The sequence below is a fragment of the Lygodium microphyllum genome, chromosome 23 (genome assembly GCF_053477565.2).
Source record: "Lygodium microphyllum isolate KBCC chromosome 23, Lygodium_microphyllum_v1.1.10, whole genome shotgun sequence".
Classification (NCBI taxonomy): domain Eukaryota; kingdom Viridiplantae; phylum Streptophyta; class Polypodiopsida; order Schizaeales; family Lygodiaceae; genus Lygodium; species Lygodium microphyllum.
The window spans coordinates 15,070,877-15,095,907 of NC_141157.1; the positions used below are offsets into that span (position 1 = coordinate 15,070,877).

A 25,031-nucleotide genomic window follows, 5' to 3' on the forward strand; every position below is an offset into this window, starting at 1 on the left:
AACACTGCGATGTATATCCTCAACCGGTGCCCAACTGCAACTCTTCCTAAAAAAACCCCGTATGCGGCATTCTTTGGTTCTCGACTTGTTATTTTCCACTTCAGAGTCTTCGAGTATTGTGCTTACACACACACGCCTAATGATAAGATAGAAAAGCTCAATTTCCAAGCTGATCTCCTTATTTTTGTCGGATATTCCTCTGAAGCAAAAGCATATCGTTTGTTGGATCCTTGGATAAATAAGGTGATCGTTCGAAGGGACGTCATTTTTTAGGAGAGTGATATCGTGCAATCCTTTGTACCGGATTCCGAACTGATTTCTCCTTCCACATCATCGGAGATCGTGCCTACTGGGCCAGGTCTACTTCTCGCTCCTAACATTCCTACAGATTCTTCAACTCTTAGGCCCCCTCCACAACACCCATTACCTCGCTAGTACCAGCAAACCATGCGGGATTCAAGGATCTTACCATAGGATTCCACTCCAAAAGGACCTAGAAGATCTGCCCGGCTTGCTCCTCAAGCATCATTTGAGTCGATGTTTACAGCTGATTACATAGCGCATTCTGAGCCAAATACATGGCAGGAGACTCTGGGCACCCTCAATGGCGAGAGGCCATGTATTTTGGCATGCCGCATTTTGCTTCCGTCTAGAGATTAGACTTTATATTTGTAGTCTTTTTCCGGGCAATGAGCATGTTCTTTCAAAGATTAGACTTCAATTTCATATTTGTAATCTTTTAAGTTTTTTGGCAATGGGACCATAGGCATGTTCTTTCAGCTTAGACTTTAAAGTTTAGTTCATTGTTCATTGTTTTATCATTTATGGCTTATGTATTATGCATTTTATTATTTATAATTGAATAGCTTACCTCTTGAGCCTTGTAAGTTGCAATTCAATTTCTAATGAATAGTTTTAGAATGATGCATGATATCTTAAAGTTAAAACTTAAAATGATTTGTCCTTGTGGATTATATACCTTGGTTTTAAGTTTTAACACTCCAAAGTCCACATGGATTATAAGTGAAATATCAATTTTTTTTCATGAATTTTAATTTTTTAAATGTCGTTCCCGTTCCCATGTCCCCGTCCCTTAGGTTTGGCGTTCCCGTCCCCGTTCCCCGTTCTCATTCCCTGTTTCATGTTTCTATGCATCGCAGCCTCAGTTGTCCCTTCTGTCATCTATAGTCTGGCACCTGTTTCCAGCCCTCCACCTCCTATTTGCTGTTTTTTCCAGCCAGGTGACTATTGCTAATCACCTGCACAGCTCTATCGTACAATCTACCACATCAACATACTACTGCGTTTGTAGGTCCCAACTGCCACCAACACAGTTTTCTCTCTCCTATCTGTTGTCACCATCATTCTCTCTCTCCTCAGCTACGTTTAATAATTCTCTCTCCTCCGCTTGATGCAGCAGATTTTCTCTCTCCACTGCCTGCATTTTAGTCTCTCTCTTGCACTCTCGTATGCATTAGATACAACCTTCCTTGGTTGTGTTTGCTAGTGTTCAACATTCGAAGGCTACCTTGCTGCGATTCGAATCCGTTCGGAGTACGACACACTCTCCAGCTCATTATCGCTGCCTTGATCCTTGAGATACAGGAGTTCGAGATTCATTATTCATTCACTGTATAGTGTGTTTAATGTATGAGCATTGTATATTCAATAGTCATATCATTTCATTTATTCATTGTGTTCATTGTCTCTAAGTCACCCTAACCCTAACTGTGTTTTTTTATCAAATTGTGCTTTGTCGTACAATTGTTATTTGTATTTCTGTGTTAGGGTATCTCCTTACACTGGCTTCTCCAAGCACCAATGTGTTCTTGTCTCCGGGTCTTTCAAGTAGTGTTGGAAGCTCTGAATCTCGTGCCAGTAGCTTTACCAAGGATGCTTTCTTCCGATCTGTCTCAAAACCAGGCAAAGTTGAATGGAGTTCTCAACAAAATTCTAGAAAACTTTCTAGTGCCAATTGAAACTTATTGTCATCACCGGCATCACATACAAAGAGACTCTCTGATTCAGATGTAAGGGATTTTAGAGTTTTATCAACATCCAAGACTCAAACACAAAAGTGTGATATTGAGCTTGATCCAAGATCCAATAATGGATCTATTCAAGCTTTGGATAAGGGAGGATCGAAAGATGCATCTATGGTACTTTCCAATAACATTGATTCTGACAGTCATTCTACAAATGCCAATAAGCCTTTGTCTACAAGCATGGTGGTATCTTCAGTAGGAGATTGTACAACTTCCCTACTCTCAACAAACCTTGCACCCTCAGCAAGGCCCTGGACAAACAATAAAGTTCCCTCAACCCGAGAACAAGCCCACCGATTCTATAGTCAGACATTTTCAGAAAGTTGTCACGTAGGCTGGAGTCGTAGCTAAACGTAGACAGAGACATTGCCATGAAATGACACAGGAGATTGCAAAGCACAACGCAGGAGATCCAAAATGCGTTACTTTCCCCAAGCTATGGGTGATCAGAGGAAAGAGGCTAAGAAGCCTACTATTGTTGCTGCTAATGCAAATGATGATGATGATGATGATTGGGAGTATGAAGTAATGAGTGATAAACTTGTTTATGCTAGATGATTTGCTATGGTTGTTCAAGCACAGCATCCTTCATATCGGATCCCTTCGTTAACGACCTTCTTATCAAGAGTGATAACATTGGCCTCTCCATAGCCACAGGAGGTCAATTCCCTTCCAACAATCCGTTCACCCCGAACTTAGTCAAAACTGTGAATCCAGCAATGGCAATAAGGGAAGCACAACAACAAGCCACGTTGGGAGAGTGATCAGTTATGATCAAAACGGAAAATCTATTCAAGTGCAATCCTCATAAGAAACCAAGAGAGAGCAAAGAAGCAATTGATAGAGAGCAAATAATCCAACTGCATCAAACGACAGGGATCTGCATATTGGTAGACTGCATCATCAAAAGGTTTGAGTTTCAAGAAATCACAATTTAGACACAGCAGAAGGTTGAAGAAGACAGGAAACCACAGATTGACGCTTGGCTTCTTTCTCCATACTACATTTCCAACTTCAAAGATTTATCGAACACTTCTTGTCTACGAAGAGATCTTGCGGATATTTCCTCCACAATTGTGCAGCTCTGTAAGAGGCTTGTTACGAGGACGTGAAAATTTGATGCTTGCTTATGCTTAATTGACATTTGATTAAAGGATTAATCAAATGTGCAATTAAAATATGCACATGTGTTGCACATGTGAGATGCAAGCTACTTTTTCACAGTTGAAAGGCTGAAGGACCCAGTGAAAAAGATGGGTGTCAAAGGCAAAGTTGTAACAAGTTACACTTGTTAGATTCTAAGTGAATTTTGGTGTCAGTTTGCCACTAGGACCATTAATCGGCCATTAAGTGTCAGTGGTAACACTAGGGACTAGGCATTAATTAATGGATTAATGCTTGTCCAAGGGTCAATTAATGCATGGGACCACTTTTGGTTGCAAATGGCCTAACCAATTAATTTTTGGATGGGCAAGGTCAATTTTTCCGGGCATGGATTAAGGGCTGAATTAATTTTCAAAAGTAACTAATTCTGAAAATTAATTAAATGGTTGAAAATTGCTGAAAATGGATTAAGAAAGCTGCCACTTGGCAAAACTTTCCCATGCAAGTGGGGAAAAGGGTAAATAGGGCTGAAGGGAGAGGAAAATCTCGTTTTTTCATTTTGGAGCTGTTGGAAAGAGGTGTTGAACTGTTGCTGCCAGCTTTTGGGGCCATTTCCCAGCCATTGGAGACCATTTGGTGATGAAGATTGCATATTCTTGACCTTGGGAAGCTGGCAATTGCTGCTGATGCACTTTCTCTTGAAGATCACAGTCTCTGATGCTCCTATTGTTGGTGGTGCATCCGTTTGGGGCTGGTACAGCAGGGCAGCAACTGATTTTGATCAGTTCTTCGCGACAAATCTCAAAATTTTCTCTCTCTACAGCATTCTCTCATCTCCTTCAGCCTATGCTCAGCCATTCTCAGCAATTCTCAGCCATTCGGAGGAGATCACAGCCATTTTTGGTGGGCTGATCTGTAATTTCTGCAGTAAACCCTAATTCACAGCAGAAATTAGAGTTTAGCAGCCACCTTGGGATCCGTGCCAGAGATTGAAGGCTCAAGGGACTGAAATCAACAGCTGATAATTGAAGATTATCAAGGGATTTCAGGAGCCAGCCCATCCCGAATCGATTTGGGGCAGCATTTGGCCAGCCAAGGGTCAAATTGGAGAAGAAGTCCTGGGTGAAACAAGGGGCAAATGGCCCAAAAGGCTTGCTGGACATTTATGACAGCAAGAGCAATTGGTTAGCAGGAGGAGATTGAAGAATCTCAAGTTGTACTCCTTCCAATTGAATGAAAGATAAAGAAATTCAACACTTGAGATAGGAGTTGCATTCCCTGCTCGGGTACCGATGTCGAAGCTTCTCCCAGAATCCAAGGAGACTACTCCTAATGACAAGCATACTAAAGTGGCTACACTAACCAAACCCAGACTCTTGTAAAGTCTGCAATTGTACAGGTCGATGCTTCTTTCCACCAGTGGTATAATCAGCACTATGGCATGGATATTGGCAGGAAGAAGAAGTCTTCCGGTGCCAAGAAAAAGGCTGAGAACACTGTGAAGAAGGAAGAGGAACCTTCCTTCATTTTTGCCTCCAGCTTTTAAAAAGTCTTTAATGCTGCATGGCTTCTTCTTGGAAATGTCCACTCGTCACTTCAATGCTCCCTACCATGTTTGTACCTGAGTACCTAAAGTTCTTGGATTTTGTGCAACTGAAAAGGAAGACCTTAAATTAAATGTTGCTGACTGGATCAAAAACCTGAGTAGCTCTGATACCACTTGTCAAGAAGTGAAGTGAAAAGAGAGAAAAAGAAGAGAGAAGACTACAAAAGAGAGAGATAGAGTGCAGAAGTGAGAGAAAGAGTGACGAGGAGAGAGAAATACTAGAAAGAAGAGAGACGGCTGGAAATCATGAAAGAACATGAGGAGCTAGAGAGAGAAGAAGGACAAAGTTGTATTACTGTTAAATAATTGATTACATGTACATGTGTCCTTTTCCCTTTTATATGCCCCTAATTCAGCTCTTTACAACTAATCATGAACTAATCCTAAATTGATGCAAAAGTATAGTATCAGAGCTGCAATAAAAACCATACTCATTTGCATACATCTCATAGTTGCTAGCACGACGAAATAGTGACCTCATAGCAAACATACTGTCGGCACAGTATCTTGGATGCATACTCAATATATTCAAGATCCACTATATAAAAGAGCTGTCCAAAAGTAGTGAAGTGAAAGTGCTACCTCCCCCTTGAGCATCAAGGAACGCTCCAAACCCCTACTCTGTTGAACCTAACTAAGCCTGAATTGAAGTCGGCTCTAACTGAAAAGCATCTAGGTAAAGTTGCAACAACTAAGGATGGTTTGCCAAGTCATCCTCTTCCATCCATTTTGCATCCATTTGTGAATAATTCTGAAACTTCACCAAATATCTTTTGGAAACTCTACCTCTGACCTTTCTTTCCTTATGTGCCAAGATCTGCTCAAGTAACAAGATCTTATCCAACTCCTCAACCTCAAACTTAATTTCAACACATAAATCCTGTGGCACATCATCACAAAAAGACCTCAACAAACTAACATAAAAGGCATAATACATAATTACCCTCTGTAAATTGCAAAGCACATCTATGGCGATCAACTACCTTCTTTTGTTTTTCCTGTGATCTCTAAAGTGCATACTTTATCTTTGCATAGGCTGCATCCAAGTTTTCTACATAACGATCAATCTCAAAGATCTTATCCTTAGTCTATAAGATGGGTGGTACCTTCTTGTCATCCTCAACCACCTTAAATGGAGCTTTGCCACTGAAACTATGCACATTGTTGTTGTAAGCAAACTCAACCAATGGCAAATACTGCTTCCACTATGTCTTGTGGTTTGAAACATAGCACCTCAAAAGATCCAATATTGTGGAATTTGCTTTCTCAGACTGACCATCTATCTTTTACGAATGAAAAGATAATGAGAATTTCAACGCGGTACCCATATTCTCAAAGAACCCCTTCCAAAATAAACTGGTTATCTGAGGATCTCGATCATTGACAATCGACTCTAGCATACCATGATACTTAAAGATGTGATGCAAAAATAATGGTGCCATGTGATCAATCTTCATTTTCTTCCTCACCAAAATGAAATGGACTTATTTGTTAAACCTGCAAATGATAGTCCATATCCCACTATTCCTTGTAGGTGTCCTAGAAAGCTCAAAAACAAAGTCCATTGCAATGCTTTGCCAAGGCTATCTAGAATAGACAAGGGCTACAACAAGCCCAGCATTTTTTGCCTATCATATTTTACCTTCTGACCTAGGATGCATGTTTTGACAAATTACTCCACATCATGCCTCCAGGTTGACCAATAAAATAAATGCTTCACTACCTTGACTGTGGCATCAATACTTTTGTGTCCTGCATATGAAGGAGCATGACTTTCACTGAGAACCTAGGCCTCAACTACTTTGTGACACACAATCATCCTTGTATCATCAGAAATCCATCTCTAGGCACAAAGAGATCCTACCTCCGGCCATTGCAAAGCTGATCATAAACATTAGCAAAGTCCAAATCAGCAGCATATTGCTCTTTCATGGCATCCAACTTGTGATAAGCCATGCTGATGGCTAAAATTTGTGGCTTATGTGACAGTGCATCAACCACAACATTCTTTTTATCATCAATATGTATATGAAAATGAAACATAGAGAGAAAATCTACCCATCTCATATACTTCTGTAACAACTTTACATGCGTCAAAAAGTATTTCAATCTCATATAAAAATGAAACATAGAGAGAAAATCTGCCCATCTCATACGCTTCTCTGACAACTTTATCTGCATCAGAAAAAACCTCAAATTTTCATGGTCTAACTGCAGTATAAAATCAGTCCCTAACAAATAATGTTTCCACGTAGACAATGCATAAATTATAGCCAAGAGCTCTTTCTCATAGACTTGCAAATTCCTCTTTGCACTATGGAGAATTCAGCTCTCATAAGCCACAACTCGGCCATCTTGCATAAGAACAGCTCCAATATTGTTACCACATGTATCACACTAAACGATGAATGACTTCCTTAGATTGGGCAATACAAGCACAGAATGTAAAGTTATCTTATCCTTCAGTTTATAAATGCTGAAATTTCCACTGTTGTCCATCTAAATGGCACATTCTTCCTCTCCAAAGCATGCAATGGAGATGCAATTTCAACAAACCTGCGACCTACAAATTCATCTTTGCATCGTGGAGAATTCGGCTCTCATAAGCCATAACTCGGCCATCTTGCATAAGGACAACTCCAATGTTGTTACCATATGCATCACACTGAACCACGAATGACTTCCTTAGATCAGGAAATACAAACACAAGATCTGAAGTCATCTTATCCTTCATTTTGTAAATGTTGAAATTTTCACTATTGTCCATCTAAATGTCACATTCTTTCTCTGCAAAGCATACAATGGAGATGCAATTTCAACAAACCTGCATACGTACTTCCTATAGTAAGACCATAAACCCAAGAAACTGCACATCTCATACACATTTTCCAAACGTGGCCATGATCGTATTGCCTCAACCTTTATAGGGTCCATGCGAATATCATCAGCCAATACAATATGCCCCAAAAAGTGGATTTCATGCAAAGAAATTCACTTTTCTTATCATTGATAACTAGCCTATGCTTATGCAATTCACTGAACACAATGTCTAAGTGTTTTTATGCTCTACCTTATTCTTTAAATAGACAATCATGTCATGAAAAAAAGTGACCATAAATCCTCTATGTGGCCTAAAGATACGATCCATTATCCGATTGAAAGTGGTGGGAACGTTCATAAGTCCAAAAGACATGACAAGAAACTCATATAACCCAAAAGATGTCTTGAAAGCTATCTTAGGCACATCTACTGGTCTAATACATATCTGATGATACTTTTCAAATCTATACGGCTGAATATTGCTATCCTTTGCAATCTATCCATATCCAAGGGATCGGAAACCAATTCTTTATTGTGATCTTATTTGAAGCACGATCTGCACCAAAAGCATTGGAGAACAAAAAGGAGATGAGCTAGGCTAAATCAACTCTTTTTCTAACAGCTCATTCACCTGACTTACAATCTCCTCCTACTGGGCTCCATTGACTTTGTAGGGTAGCTTATTAGGTGGGCTACTTCCAAGGATAAGATCTTGTTAGCAGCCGTGTATATCTTGTATGGTTATCTCTTGCCTATGAGCCTTAGTGTAAGTTAGGTGGGAACATTAGTAGCTCTATCATTGCATTTTTCTATCATTTTATGTGTTTTAGACACTTTAGATGGAGGACACATTCATGCGTTTCTTCTTGTGAACTTTTGGCTATTTTTAAGGGTTTGACCACGTTTAGGGTTTTCCCTTTTTTTCGCCTTTATATAGGCAACTTGCCCCCCGCTTTCATTATCAATTATCTATCATTGATCCTCCGTGATCAGCCAACCCTTCTCATTCTCTCATCCCCCTGCTACCATCTAGCGCTCACACTGACGCACAGAGTTTCGTGTTGGGGTTGACCGTTACAACCTTGTACCTTCAACCATTGCAGATTGTTCCTTCTCTCTCATGCATTCTCTCTTTGTCTCCTCTCCGTGTTCACTTTCTTCTTTTCGTTGTGCACTCTTACATGGTAACAAAGCCACGCATGGGAACCGGAGACCTTGAAGAGGAGTGTGCTGTCTGCGACAAAACCAACTAGGCACCATCCATACATGTTGCAGTCCTTGCATTTGACATTCAACAGTGCAGGGCGGCCTGATTCCAGTCCATAGCCAACTAAGTTTCGCATCAATAAATTTGTATTTTACTCCTAGGCAGGGTGGGCGGCACCATTATTATACCTGAGCAGTGTCAAACAAGTTGGGTGGCCATTCTATTGGTTAGGCGACACCAAAACAAACGTGTGTTTATGTAGGCAGCCTCCCAACGCACGTGCTACAGAACCAAGCCCTGTGTTATCTACGTTTTTGTATAGGCGAATCCTATATCTCTGCATTTTAGGCAAGTCATCAGTCCTCCTGGACGGTACATTTGCAAGTTGAGCGACACCTATTCTCTACTAGGTGGCCTATTTACAAGTAGACAGATTTCTTTCTTTGCAGCATTCTTATACTAGCTAGTATTTGTTGACCAAGGTGACTTTTCTTTTGTGTTGGGCGACCCCTTTTTCAGGCCAACAACAGGGCAGATTTACATTTATTGCAAGTACACCATTTTTGGGCACTCATGGGCATTACCAATCCCTGGATTGGCTGCAATTACAAACAGAAGACTTGTTTTCCTCTGCATTTACTACTCCCTTTCTCTATCCAGCATTATGTGTTCCCTTCACCATCGGATACTCCCCATTTACCTTGCCCGATCAATCTTCTTTTGTACCGTGGCCCAAGTGAGTCTACTTGTAAATTATTCCAAGGACACCTCTCATTGGTCACCTTTATTCCAGTGGCAAAATCTTTTGTTTCCTTGCATGTACTTTATTGAAGGACATCTACGGCTGACGTGTATGCTATGGGGAATCATATGGTACAAGTTCATTCAGACCGACCACCATCTTATTACTTTTTCTTGTTATATTCTTCTAGGGCTTCTAGTTCCCAATTGGCAATGATGGCATCCCCTGAGCACGTGCAATTCCTACCCTCTCTCTCCGCATCCGACAAGCTAGATGGGTCACTATCCTCTTTGGTCATGTCGCATGGAGTGTGTCCTTGACAATTGTGACCTTTGGGATTTTATTATAGTCCCTATATCTGACCTACCCCAAATCTTCATGATGGCATGACCACAGATTTGGCAACTTTATGGGATCGATTGAATGCTAGAGCCCACTCTTCTCTTCTTTTGAGTCATAGAGATTCTATGCTCATGTATATTAGACATCTCCACACCGCTGTAGAGATTAGGAGGAGATTGGCATATCTCTTTCAGATCCAAACATCTGGGTATCAATTATCTCTTGAGTTGAAGCTCAGATAGCTTTCTATTGCAAATCCCCCTACAATGAGGACTCATCCACAAGATGGAGGAGATTCACGATGAGCTTTCATTCCTTAGTACAAGCATTTCTTCGAAGAACCTAGCTATGATATTTCTCTCACATCTTCCGTCACTGACGTATAATGCGTTCTACACCAGTCTTCTCGCTTCTCGTAGCTAGGAGACTCACTTGGGAGGAGCTAGTCCCATTGGTACTTGAGCACAATGTGCATCACAGTGAACCAGATTCTTGAGGAGCCCATACACATGGCCGTGCTTATGCGGCTTCATCTACGGGTACAAGACAAGCAAAGCAGATGAATGGAAAGAGGAAGAAGTTGAAGTTATCTTCCGACTCTGATACAAATTTTATGGGGAAGTATAGAGGACATCCCACGTGTCCTCATTGTGAGAAGACCTCACATCCCGAAGAGAAATGCTGGAGAATATACCCTCACCTTCGTCTAGGAGTAAAGGGTGGATCTACATCGGAGCCTTCATCTACCCCTACTTTGTCACCCACTATTTTTACTAAGTCAGTGTTTCTACACATTTATCAGGTGAAGGAGCCTTCTTTGACCGTCTCTTCTTCTAAGCAGCCTTTGGCTCATTACTAGTAGTGCATCAAGTCCTATGATTCCCCGAGGTGATTTGCTATAGGTTCTTCGTTCATCCAAGGGTATCATCACTACTAGTGACACTTCTTCGATGCCTATTAGTGGTGTTTGCACCTTGCCTTTATCATTTGACCATACATCAAGCTCAATTTCTGAGGCCCTATATATTCTTGTTCCCTCTCTTTCACTTTATGGCCTTTCTAGACTCAAGACCCACGTTGTCTTCACCGAGCCGTCCATCTTTGTTAAGGATTCTTCCATAGAAGCCACTTTTGTGACAGGTTGGCAAGAGGGCTATTTATGCTCCATTCCCCTTTCCTTGTGCAAGGCCCTTCAAGGCAATTTTCCAATGTCACACTTGTTCCTCATTGTGCACCATTTATCCCACAGGTTTCATCCCATTCCACACCATCTCCTCTAGTGGTTCTCTCGTACCTCCCATCTCTTTCAAAGGGAGGCGATATTGTTGATGTTGTTGTGGAGTTCCTAACCCTTTATGTTTCAGAGGAGGCTTTCTAGGATCGTGAGGAGTTGCTTCAAGGTTTCCAATCTACTTTGAGCCTTTCTTTTATGCGGCTGCCCCTTTTCTTCGTCATCAAGCCACCATTTCTTGCCACTTGGCCCTTGGTCCTTGGTGTTTCTATGTAGCTTATGGCACCTTTGATAGTTCCTCCGTATCATCTCATAGTTGGGTTAGAGGCTTCGCTCACCCATCCTCAACTAGAGTCTTCAAGAGTGATCCGTTCAAGGCCTCTCTGTTTTCATTACTCTTTGATGGCCTTCCGTTTGATCGGATTATTCTATGGAGAGGGAATCTTGCTCCTTCATTGGCTTTCTTCATCGATGGAATACATCTACATTGGCACTCTTCCTACCACCCTTGTATCCACATCTCCTTTGGCCTTTTACCACACCTAGGAGCTAAGAGAAAGTGTTAGCAGTCGTGTGTCTTGTGTGGTCATCTCCAGCCTTATGAGCCTCAATCTAAGTCATATGAGGACATTAGGAGCTCTGACGCTGTATTTGTCTGTCACTTTTGGGCAGGCCCCAAGCTTACATTCTTACTCCAAGTAGCAAACCTAGAAGTTGCTTGTAAAAAGGAAGACAAGTTGGAGTGCAATGGAGGTTGTTCTTGAAATAAATATTCTCGATAACCCCATCCTTGGCATACCCATTCTTTTTACAATCTATTTAGATTGTGGCACATTCTTTGCAAGTATTTGGTGTAGGATTGCCAAAAGAGATTGATGTATAGCCTACTATACATTTCAGCAAATGTTAATGTATAGCCAAATGTGAGAATGTACTTAAGTATGAAGCAAGTTGCAAGAGAACCCAAAACACTCTTTTGAGAACAACAATAAAGAGATGGACAGCCAAAAGAATAACCAACAAGCTGAGAAGTGGACTTAACAAACAAGCTATTGGTGCCAGGCAGTTGGCTTTACACAAATAAGACAAGAGGCAGTTGTTACAGAGACTGTGAAGCACTACTTGTGAGACTTGGCAAATGTGCAAGCAATGTAAGGCCGGCCTTGAAGATCATCAGCCACATTGAGCTAATCTTGGGCTACATCACCTAGGTTACATTTGCCACCTACTATATTAGACCAAGGAGCGAGATACTTTCTCTTTTCATGCAGGCTATGTGAAGCCAGCCTTAAAGATCATCAGCTACATCACCTAGGGTGCATTTGTCCGGGCCTCTACTAGAGTGACTAACCAACCATGAATTAGACCAAGGAGCAGGATACCATTTTTCTTTTCCCAGCCAAGATCGTTGACTGCACATGGCTGCTCCATAGGTTTATCAAATATGCACTTCTAGAGGCCTTTGCCAGCATCAAGTGTCAAATTCACAGTTCTAGGGGCCCTTTCCGACATGCATGTGTTAAGGACGTCGAATCCACTCAGAAATGTGTGCGAGCATGTGCAAGTTTGTCAGTTGGCACACACAAAATACCCTATAGATGCACAGCTTGCTCTAGCACGAGCAAAGCCCCTCGGAGACCTTTTGGTCCGAGTAAGACGAGTAACCACTCTATCTCTCCCAACCTCGTTAAAGCAGAAGGGAAATAAGATGCTTATTAATCTTATTGTATGTGTCAGGTAGAGATGGTGACTGACGACTTTGTAGTAGGGGAACTGATTGTGAATGTGTAAAACATATTCATCAAGCACATCACCTGAACGTGTTTCTCTGCAGGCTTGTTGATGGAAGGCTCCATACATAAAAACTAACCCTCGGATGAATGAATGCTGAAGTACCGTTCGCGCACTGTCCTACGAAGGAAGGAAGGCTTACCTTCTCTCATTTAGCCTGGTGAAGGAGCGTCTTCGCGTCAGCCCTGAGGCCGTGTCAAAGCATGGACGACATCAAACGTGCTTATGTGCTTACATCTACATCTGTATGTATACTCTATACTATCTGTCTATTATTTTCGCATTTTCCAAACCTATCACCATACCTGCTTATATCTATATCTATATGTAGTACTCTGTACTATCTATTATTTTCAGATTTTCCAAACCTATTACCGCACCTGAGGCGTTGTGTCTCGCATTAAGGAGATCTAAACCTCCAAAAGGATATTTCTATTTGAGAAATGTTGTTGGAATTTGCAAGTTATATTCTCAGTAAGAACCTTTATGTTCCACATGCAATGCATTCAAGCGTCAGTACGCCTCACACGTCTATTTCAATGCATTGTGGACCTCTCTCTCTCTCTCTCTCTCTCTCTCTCTCTCTCTCTCTCATCAGACTTCTAGACAATCGGATTATGAAATCCTGGGTTGCGAGGAGCTAATAAGGGCGTCAAGCTTTGATGAGTAGGAGAGCACAAACAACGGTGGAGGATAATCGACGAACATGAAGCCAGTCTGCCATTGATGCCATGCTCTCAAGAAGAAGGACGGATGTTCCTTATGAACCGATGACATCAGTATTGTGGCAGAAAAACATTAGGAGAGCGCAATGGTCTTTTGCTTCGCTTCCTCTTCTCCATCCCTTTTCCTTCTTCATCCCTCTCACTTAGAGAGAGCACCTTGCTACCATCTTCCACTCAGCTTCGCCTGGCTCCAGTCTCGGTTGCGTCTACTGGCCATATGCTGAGAGAGAGAGAGAGAGAGAGAGAGCGAGCGAGGGAGGGAGCTTGTTGAACGTAGATGTCCTAGCGCCTTACATCTAGCAGCTAAGTGTTCCAAATGTGCGAAAATTATCTGAATGGTAGCTAATAGCAAGGCGACTGCGTACCCTACTTGAAGTAGCAGCCCCTCCGCGTCTTCTCTATCATTTGGAATAGCGACAGCTTGGCCATGCAAGGCGGCCATGTGAAGATCAATTGGGTGCAATTCCCCTTCATGGCATCCTACTACAACTTCCAAGCACGTGCCCCATGGAAATCGAATCCACCCCTGCAAGCATTGCTTCAAAGTTCAACCTGATGGTGGCGGGAATGTTGGGCATGTCAATGCCAAGGTCATTGGACTGCTGACAGGCATTGATGATTGATGTACGCGTTTAGCATCACAAGTGGGGCGAGTTGCCGTTGAAGTTCATGGAGCGGGATGACAACGGGCAACCAAGTGTGAACATACAGCCCCTTTTGTATGGGCATGACTCCCTCTCTCTCTCTCAACCTACCCTCTTCCCCTCAACTTCGCCATGCACACATTTATACATAATGTCATATAATTTGATGAGATGAATGGAAACTCTTTACATACGAGAGTAAAAAGAGTAGAAACAAGGACAAAGATCAAGTAAGCCTATTACAACTATGAGTTTATCAGATCCAATAACATTGGTGGAGGCATGCTTGAAGTACAATGTCATCGATAGAATAAACACATTTATACCTCATTTAAACAGTTGCATTGACGAGTCTTTCAAAATCTACAGCACATGTTAGTGTATATTCACTTAGAAGATGGACATAGTCACACCATGAATCATTTGAATTATTGATTGTGGGATTACTACTTGGATAGGTTTAAGTATGGATGTCACGCACACTATGAATGCACATTGTGTGGCATGTAAAAGTTGAATAAGTTGTATGTTTCGTTGTTTCTTAAAAGAGTTTTTGAGCAAATCACTTAAGTTTAGTGTAGAATACCATATGGGCTTATGAGCTAGAGGCATCGAGTCTTTTCATAAATCTCAAGGGGCCCTATGACATGCGCTTGCATGGGTGAAAAGAGGAGATAGAGAAGGAGAGATAAGGAGAGGGAGGGAGAAAGAGAAGGGCAGTAAACACCATCGTAAAGCTTTACGAGCACCTAAAAACCTACACTTGCGCATGTCCTAGTGATCTATGAGTGAGAATTGATGAGAGAGGGTTGTGTGTACATTGTACATTGTAAGAAGTGAGTTTAGGGTTCAGTGTGCACTTAATGGGAAGGATGGAGAAAGAGAGAGAGGGGGGGTGTAAGGGCTTTGTAGCTATACCATGGCGTTATTATTACAAACACCTATATAGGGAATAGTAGTGACTCTGAGCCCTGCTTTGTTTTTACTCTATGTATGATTCCCTATACCTAGTGGTAAACCCTCTCATGCGTGGCGTTACGAGGGTGTAGTCCTGGCCTATGTTGTACCATTTATTTGATTGAATAATACAAGAGTATATCTTGCTCTCACATATCCTGTTACCTTTCTATACCGTATTGAGTGAGTAATGAGTGCAGGTGCATCACACTTGGTATCGGAGCAACTCTTGCTCAAAGTGAAGGAGTGCTCATGAACGCAAGAGAAAAGGATTCAATGCCCCAAAGCAAACGAGCCAAAACGGTCCATGTCATGTCGCCTTGTATCGCGACACCCCATGGCGTATCGACCCTTGTCGCGTCATCCCACATCGCGTCGACCCACATCGTGCCGACCCCGGCGTGGCGCCCCGGCACTGCGACATCGACACCACCACCCATCTGAAGACGTGACGTGGATTCCTCGCAGCAAAGATGAGACTTCTAGGAGAGCACAAGACATAAGAAAAGACAAGGAGAAGGTAGTAGAAGCAGGAAGTAAGAAACAAAGCAAGAAGCACAACCATAGAGAAGAGGAAGATAGTGATAGCTCAGAAGATGACTACGGCAAATTCAAGATGCCCCAACCCGTCAAGTACAAAGGAGAGAGAGACGGTCTAGTTCCAAAGAAGTGGATTGCACAAGTGGACAGATACTTGAAGTATGCTTGGATTATCGAAGATAGGAAGGTAGAGGTGGCAGCCATCTACTTGGAGGAGGATGCTACTAGTTGGTACCTGCTAGAACAGGAGCAAGGACACACCATCTTTTCATGGGAAGAACTCCAAGAAGAACTCAAGGATTACTTCATTCCAAAGATGGAAACATTCAAAGTCAAAGACGAATGAAGGAACCTCAAGCAAATGCAAGGGAAGATAGAGAAATATGTCAACAAATACAAGCAGATCATGCTACAACTATCCAACATGGACACTAACACCAAACTACATGGATTCTTATTTGGGATGCACGAATGGGCCAGAAGAGACGTAGAGAGGTAGGAGCCAACCAGTTTAGCTGAGGCTATGGGAATGGATGAAAGACTAGTGGATTTGGAAGGCAGGAGGACGGTCTAAGGGAACCAGAATAGATTCAACCAACCTCAACAACAACTCATGGATCCCGAGACCCAATGCTCCCAGAGGCCAGTTCACAAAGACGCGAAGTTAGACACCCCGTGTCACAATCTGCATTAGTACTAAGAGGAGCAAGTGGCAAATGGGGGAACAATCACTACAGGCCGACCCCAAGTACATCATATGGTCCCATTGGATCAAACATATCATGGTGGAGAACCCCAGGCCCAACCACGAGGATTAGATGCTTCAAATGCAGAGGACCACACTATCAAAACAGATGCCCCATGGAAGACACAGCATCATCAAGCGGGTTGAGGGTGAACGCCACTAGTACGTATGGAGGAGAGGTATTGGAAATCAAGCTAGAAATCAAGCTCCACCCACTCTCTCTTTCAGTATGTGAGACATATTTCATGTTTTGCAAAGGTTGAATACATCATAATTAGATGCAAAGGTTGAATATATTGTACTTAGATATATTGGGACAAACTACCTTGCTATTGTAATTGTCTCGACTCCCACCGCCATGGGGGATCTTTGAAGTATTGCATCCATAATGACTCAGCCTTTTCCTTCCTAAGATTTGATTCAATGCAAAGGGGAGATACAGATTGCAAGACCAGATATCTACCAAGACTTGTAGAAATGTTCCTAGTAAGAATGAGGATCCAGTGGGGATGATGATGATGATGATACCTCGAATCCTTTCTGCTACACCGACTCGAGGGAAGCTAGACCTACTAGGATCAAACCTAGTGTAACTCTCTGTCTCTTTCTCTCTTCCAATATGGTATCAGAGCCATGCTACGTGGGCTCTATGGAGCAGGAGGCAGTGAAGAAGACTTGAAGAAAGTGAAGATCGTGGCATTTTGAAGCACAGGCAAGCTGCCATTGTTCTTGAAAGTAGGCATTGGTTCATTGTGGTTCCTATTTGTTCAAGTGTTGGTCATGACTTGTTGGGGAGTCTTCTAAGACTTGTTTAAGCACCATAATACTGATCACAACCACCATGTGCATCTAATTCATGGAAAAGAAGCTTAGGACTTGCTCATGCCAATTGCGCCTACTAGACAGATTTGAATGTTGGCTGCAAAATCATCATATGGAGCACTTCTCAAGTGGCAAAGAGCTTGAATGTACACCTTAGAAGGTACTTGAAGGGTGTACTAAGCAAATGCCTTTGTGGGAGCTCATCCATGAACTGTAATAGGGAATTACAAATCTGAAATATAGCTTGAACTACTATACACAGATAGTATACATCACTTACTTGGTATTGGAAAGAACCCGGAGCCTTTTGACATGCTTTGAAGGCTTCATTGGAGCATAGATATGCTCATATAGACATATGTATTGGTTGTAATACTTATGACTTGGAATCTTTAGTCAAAATACTCAGATCTAAGTTTTTTATTGGCTGGAAAACTATCAAAATTTGTGGGTAGTAAGCACTTAATGGTCTTGGAACATTAGATGACTTTGGTTAGCATATGTCTATTGTATGACTTGGTATATGGCCTGCAAATATCTTGTGGATCAATAAGGGAATCGAATGCAAATGTCTTGGACTGAAACAAATGTTTTGACATGGTCTTGGATAGCTATGAATAGTAAATGCACTATATAACACTGGCTCGTGAAGACGATGTTGGGAGCTGGCAGGTTTATGCATTGATTCTCATGTATGGTGGCATATGTACATGACAACTTGAGGAGATTTTGGACTAAGATACCTTGTGTTTTGATGAACATTTGTTGATTGCAACTTGTGAACAAGAGTTTTTGACACTTGTACTTGCTGATTATGCACTGATTTATGCCCGCATGGTCATATTTGGATTGCAACTTGTGAACATGAGTTTTGACACTTGTACTTGCTGATTATGCATGGATTTATGCCCACATGGTCATATTTGGACTGCTACATGTACTAGCAGATGTCTATGAAGTTTTGGAGCATGTATGACTTATATACACCTCAATTTTGGCTTTGAATGAGCTACTCGTCATTGACAGTTTACAGATTTCAGACTGCATGTATGTACTCTGAGAGTAAGGTTGCATGATACAAAGTATACAGAAACTACATGGTTGATGTATTGACGAATGTATCTACAGGTTATGCCACATGTTTGTGGATGGTTATGAGATGTTAATGGATTGAAATACCATGTTTTGAGCAATGAACTTGTTGCCAAAACTGTCATAAACAATCAAAGATTGCAGTTAATCAGTCAGACTTGTTGGCTTGCACAAAGTCAAGCATTGATCAGACATAATCTGTTGCAGCATGGCAAATGCACAGGGCACTGATAACATTATATAGATTGTTGGTGAAAAGCTAGACAACAAGAATTTTGCCTTATGGAAGTTTCGTATGAAGAATTTATTGGTCAGTAGAGGTTACTGGGATCTATGTACTAGTGATAAAGCTGAACATGCCTGAACGGCTGACTCATGATCAAAGAAGAGCTCATAAACAGTGGACAGAGAGAGCATGCAAAATGCTACATTGGTTTTCCTTATGTATGTATGATGCTATGGCAATACAGATCACTGGATGTGATTCCCCGAAAGATGCTTGGGACATACTCATGAAGAACTATGGAAATGTAACACATGCCAGGAAGATATAGTTAAAGCAACAATTTAACAACATGTCTAGGAATGGCAGAAGCATCTAAGCCTACATAACATAGATTAAGACTATAGCGGACCAGCTTGACACTATTAGATCTACAATATCTAAAGATAATATGATAGTAGTCACTCTAAATGGACTTGGCAAAGAGTACAAAGCATTTGACACTTCTATTTCTATTAGAGCTGAACCCCCTGACTGGGATGAGTTGCTTGCCCTACTGTTGCATGAAGAAGTGAAGCTTGGACTGAACACAAGTTCTAGTATGTCTCAAAGCATAGACACTGTTCTTTATTCTAGCCAGCGTGGCAGAGGCAGTAGAGACCATGGCTCTTTTTGAGGTCGTGCAAACACTCGAAACACCTATGGACAATGGCAACAGAGTAATTGGCATGGCATGAATACGTAGGGCCTGACGGCTTTAGAGGTAGGGGGATATCACCCCGTGGTAGCGGTGGTGGATCATGGCAGTCAAATGATCAATCCAACATGGATAAAGACTATCATTATTGCGGCAGATATGGGCACATTGCCATGGATTGTCATAAGAAACAAACAAACATGAAAGCTAAAGAAAGACAACATGGGAATTATGCATCATCTAGCGATGCTCATGATGATCAGGGTGATAGATTGTTTGCCATGAAACATGTGTCCAAGAATGCACCTAGGCAAAGCAGAGATGAGAGATGGTACATTGACTCTAGGGCTTCTAACCATATGACACCCCACGGAGAGTGGTTCGATGAGTTAGTTGCAGGTTCACATGGTTATGTGTGTATTAGGGATGACACCCAGCATGATATTCAACACACAGGAGTTGTTGAGTTGATGATACTTGATGGCAAGAAAAAGAACCTATATGATGTACTGCATGTATGGTCAATCACAAAGAAACTTTTGTCAGTTGAACATATCGCATAACAGAACTTGCAAGTGAGGTTTAACAAAGATTGATGCTTTATTGACGAATACGGTAATGAATGTAAATTAATTGCTAGAGGTAGATGAGATGGCAGGATGCTTACCTTCGATGCATCCATTCCAAAACTTAAAGCAACCATGTTTGCATATAATGAGGGTGCTATACGTGACGTTGAGATTTGGCATAAGAGGATTGGCCATGTTAATGTTCAAAAGCTGAAATCTATGCAACAGAAGGAGGTGGTACTTGGATTGCCCAAATTTAAGTATAATGACTTTGTCCATGTATGTCCTACATGTCAATTTGGAAAGCATACAAGGTTTCCCTTTATGAAGCATATCAATAATAGTTTGAGACCTTTGCAGTTAGTGCACTCTGATGCGTCGCATAATGCTTCATTTGGTGGTGCTCGTTACAATGTATCCTTCATTGATGATTTTAGCGGGTACACTTGGTTGTACATATTGAAACATAAAGATGAAGTGGTTGATGCATTTAGATATTTCGAGAAGCATGCTAAAAATGAGTTGGGCTGCTATATTTCTTGTCTTAGGTCAGATGGAGGCAAAGAATATGTCTCACTAGAGTTTGACAAATATCTTGCAAAGTATGGGATTAGCAGACAGCTTACTTACAGCTATACACCGCAACAAAACGGTGTAGCAGAGAGAAAAAATAGGGTACTTATGGAGTCAGCTAGAGCTATGTTGAATGAAAAGTGTTTGCCTAATGCTTAATGGGCTGAATCAGTATGACTGTTGTATATGTGTTGAATAGAACCCCTACAGTAGGGATTCATGATGTAACACCTTATGAGAGGTTGTATGGTCATAAGCCTAACATTAGGCACTTAAAGGTATTTGGTTGCATTGCATACGTGCATATTCCTTATGAAAAGAGTGTCAAGATTGTGGGAGAGAAGGAAGGAGTCTCGCTTGAAGCTTTCTTGCTTGCACAATGGGGGAAGACACACAAGGGTGGAGGCTGAAAACAGTTTTCCTCTTTTTAGTTGTGTAAGCCAAAAGAACTCAAGTACAAAGAAATAGAAGAACCCTATATATGGGTCTCAAACCAAACTCAACTAACTAAGGTGGCATACTAACTGAGCCACGAACTAGAGTAGATAAGGATAGCTATCATGTAGCTATTATTCATGGGCGGTGTACCAACCGCGTCTGCAACTGACAAGTCGGTGACATAAATATACAACGGTCACCCTGGCGTATCACGAGTGGAGCTCGATATCTCAACACTCCCCCTCGAGCTCAATCCCAATTCCTGCACACCAAGCAGGTCTCTGAACTTGCGCAGCTTCTCTGCGCCCAATGCCTTCGTGAATATGTCAGCTACCTGATCCTCTGTGCTGACATAAACTAGATCAATAAGACCTAGTAAAACCCTCTCTCGCACATAGTGATAATGCACCTCAATGTGCTTTGTTCTAGCATGATAGACTGGGTTATTTGCCAAGTGTATACTACTCATGTTGTCACAATAAATGACAACTGGCCCATCTGTAGACTGATGCATATCATAAAGTAGCTTATGCAACCAAGCTACCTCACATGCAGCCATTGCTGCACCCCTGTACTCAGCCTCTGTGCTCGACAAGGCAACTGTAGGCTGTTTCTTGCTGCTCCAAGTGACTGCACCACTCCCAAAAGAGAATACATATCCACTGGTAGATCGTCTATCAGAAATACTACCAGCCCAATCAGCATCAGTGTATCCATGCAACTGTATCTGAACCCCAGTCTCATAAAATAGTCCATACTGCAATGTGGACTTCACATACCTAAGTATGCGTCTAGCCGCATCCAAATGTGGTTTTCTTGGAGCCTGCATAAACTGACTTACCAATCCAACAGCATAGCTCAAATCTGGCCTGGTAATAGTCATATAAATCAAACTTCCTACTATGCGTCTGTACATAGTAGGGTCTTCTAGAAGCTCACCTGCATCTGTGCTCAGCTTCACATTTTGCTCCAAAGGAACTGAAATAGGCTTACAGCCTGTCATCCCATATTTGGACAGCATGTCCAATCCATACTGCCTCTGCAAGAGCTGTATCCCACTTGGTGATCTAATCACCTCAATGCCCAAGAAATAACGCAGCTCTCCCAAATCCTTCATCTCAAACTTCTGCTTCAATAGCATTTTCACATGAAGGATATTTTCATCACTGTCACCTGTCATAATCAAATCATCAACATAAATGACAAGCAGCATAATACATTTCTCTGTTTTTCTCACATAAAGTGAGAAATCTGCCTTGGAAATTTGAAAGCCAATAGTGACAAGATACTGTCCTATCTTGTCAGACCATGCTCTAGGTGCTTGCTTCAAGCCATACAAGGCTTTCTTCAACCTGCAAACAAACTCAGGATGAAAAGCATGTACATAACCTGGTGGCTGCTCCATATAGACCTCTTCTTGCAAATCACCATGCAAGAAGGCATTCTTTACATCCATCTGATGTAAAGACCATCCCTTTGATGCAGCCATAGCAATGACTGCTCTTACGGTTGCCATCCTTGCAACCGGACTAAATGTTTCTTCATAGTCAATGCCATATGTTTGTGCATACCCCTTGACTACTAATCTTGCCTTGTATCTGTTCACAGAACCATCAGCATTGTGCTTCACCTTATAAACCCACTTACAGCCAATTGCATTCTTACCTTTAGGCAAAGGTACTAACTCCCATGTAGCATTTGCTTCCAAGGCATCCATTTCTTCATCCATGGCTTTCTCCCATTTTTCTTTTCCCATGGCTTGCTCAAAAGATGTGGGTTCTGGTTCCTGTATCACTTTGACCATATATGCATAGTGAATGGCTGTAAATCCATCATATTTCAGCCTATCCACAGGATACCTAGCTCTTGTAGACCTGCGCAAAGTAGGTTCACTCCCAGGTGCTCTCAAAACATCCCTGGTCTTCCTTACTCCAGGTGTAACAATAGAAGGAATACCCAACTCATCATCAATGCTCTGTTCTGAGCCACTGGATTCACCATCCACATAAGAGTGACCTGCATTCACATCAAACATGGGCTGATCAACCTTCTCTTTTCCTTTTCGTGATACCTGCATACCACTATCTGCATTGCTTTGAGAAGATTCTCCTAATCTCAATCTGCCTGTCCATGGCGAAGAATGTGAACCACTGCTAGAGGACGCTCCAGGTCCACTAATATTTTGTGACTGCTGCTGTGAATTCTGTGTAGCATTACCATTTTGTGCATCTTCATCATCAATCACATTTACTGGTTTATACCAGCTACTCATCTCATCAAAAACAACATCTCTGCTCACTGTAAACTTACGAGTAGAAGGATTATAGCATCTATACCCTTTTTGCTGCAGAGAGTAACCAATAAAGATGCACTTCTCAGCTTTTGGATCCAACTTGGATCTCAGCTCATCTGGCACATGTACATAGGCAATGCAACCAAAAATTTTCAAATGAGAAATATCTGGTTTCCTACCAGTATACCTCTCCTCTGGAGTCATTCCATGTATTGCTGCAGTGGAAGTCCTGTTCATTATGTAGACTGCTGTAGCAACTGCTTCAGCCCAATAAAAATCTGGCAAGTCTTTTTCATTGAGCATGGCACGAGATACCTCTCCAATATGCCTGTTTTTCCTTTCTGCAATTCCATTTTGTTGTGGGGTATAACTGCATGAATATTGCTGCTTTATGCCATGCTCCTGCAAGAACTTTGCAAACTCATTTGAGAGGTACTCTCCCCCTCCATCTGACCTTAGGCATTTTATCTGCAAGCCTGTTTCTTTTTCAACCATAGCTTTAAGAGTTTTGAAATGCCCAAAAACTTCACTTTTCTTTTTTATAAAATACACCCAAATTTTTCTGCTATAGTCATCAATAAAACTGACAAAATAATGACAGCCTCCAAGAGATGCAGCTTTAGTTGTCCACACATCAGAGTGAATTAATTCCAATGGCTTCTCACTCTCTTGAACATGTCTAGGAAATGGTTTCCTTGCCTGTTTTTCAAACTGACAGGCTTCACATACCTATGCATTTCTGCAACCTTGAATTTGGGCAATCCTGCAACAATATTTTGGGCCTGCATTGATTTAAGTCGCTGTACATTAACATGACCAATGCGTTTATGCCAGATATCAATATCTGCAACTACGCTGGTCCCATGTGCAAACATTGCTGCACTCAATTCAGACATGTCTGCATCCAATGTAAACATTCTGCCCTTCTTCTTTCCTTTTGCTATCAAGCGACCTTTATTTTTCATATCCTCAACAAAGCATCCATGAGGATTAAATCTGACCTGCAAGCCCTGTTCAACCATTTGACCAACTGAAACCAGATTCTTGGTGATATTCGGGACATGAAATACATCGGACAGGTATTTCTTTTTCCCATCCTGCATAGACAAAGGAATTTTTCCAATCTGCACAATCGGATGTGCAGTATCATCACCAGTCTCCACAAATCCTGGTTTTTCCATTTTCCTTGCATCCTCCATCCATTCTGCATGACCTGTCATGTGGTTTGATGCACCTGAGTCAACGTACCATACACCATTGCTTTCTTCTGCACTTGTCACAGAATTGTTCATGTGCTGCACCATGAACAAATGCTCATTTCTGTCATCACCCTGTCTGCTAGAAGATGCATAATTCCCTTGTTGCAGTTTTCCATTCATGATGTCATTCTGCTTTTTATAGCAGTCTTTAGCCATATGACCCATTTTACCACAATAGTAGCATTCAACATTACTGTTTGCATTTTGGCCTCTTTGCCATCCACCACGACCTCTTTGGCTCCCCCTGCCTCTAGAGTTACCACGTCCTCCTCCATAGGACTGGTTTTCTTGTGTTTGCTGCATATTCTGATTTCTACCACGGCCTCCAAATCGGCCTCCTCTACCTCTGCCTCTACCTCTTCCAGCATTTGAGTAGAAGACAGCTTCTTTTGAAGTTCCTCCTGAAGAAGATGCACCACCATTTCTCTGTTCCTCAGAAATTAGAAGAGCAATCAACTCCTCAAAATCAGGAAATCTTTCACGAACTGAAATGGATGTCCGAAACTGTGCATAATCCTTTCCTAGACCATTCAAGGTCACGGAAACTAAATCATCATCTTCCACTG

The 25,031-nt window shown here is 41.8% G+C and overlaps 1 protein-coding gene across 4 annotated transcripts in view; it reads right to left on the bottom strand.

Annotated features, from left to right (window-relative positions):
- The window catches only part of LOC148015913 (bifunctional nitrilase/nitrile hydratase NIT4A-like), a 77,272-nt gene extending 64,112 nt beyond the window's left edge, over positions 1-13,160 (bottom strand). For 2 of the 4 annotated variants that reach the window (XM_087663746.1, XM_087663747.1), the window contains exon 1: positions 13,031-13,160. In XM_087663746.1, coding sequence (XP_087519872.1) covers positions 13,031-13,040 — 10 coding nt within the window. In that variant the 5' untranslated portion in view covers positions 13,041-13,160. Of the gene's footprint in view, positions 1-12,911 lie in introns of all 4 variants that reach the window. The other 2 variants (XM_087663745.1, XM_087663748.1) reach the window with 2 other exon arrangements.
- Positions 13,161-25,031: the final 11,871 nt, after the last annotated feature.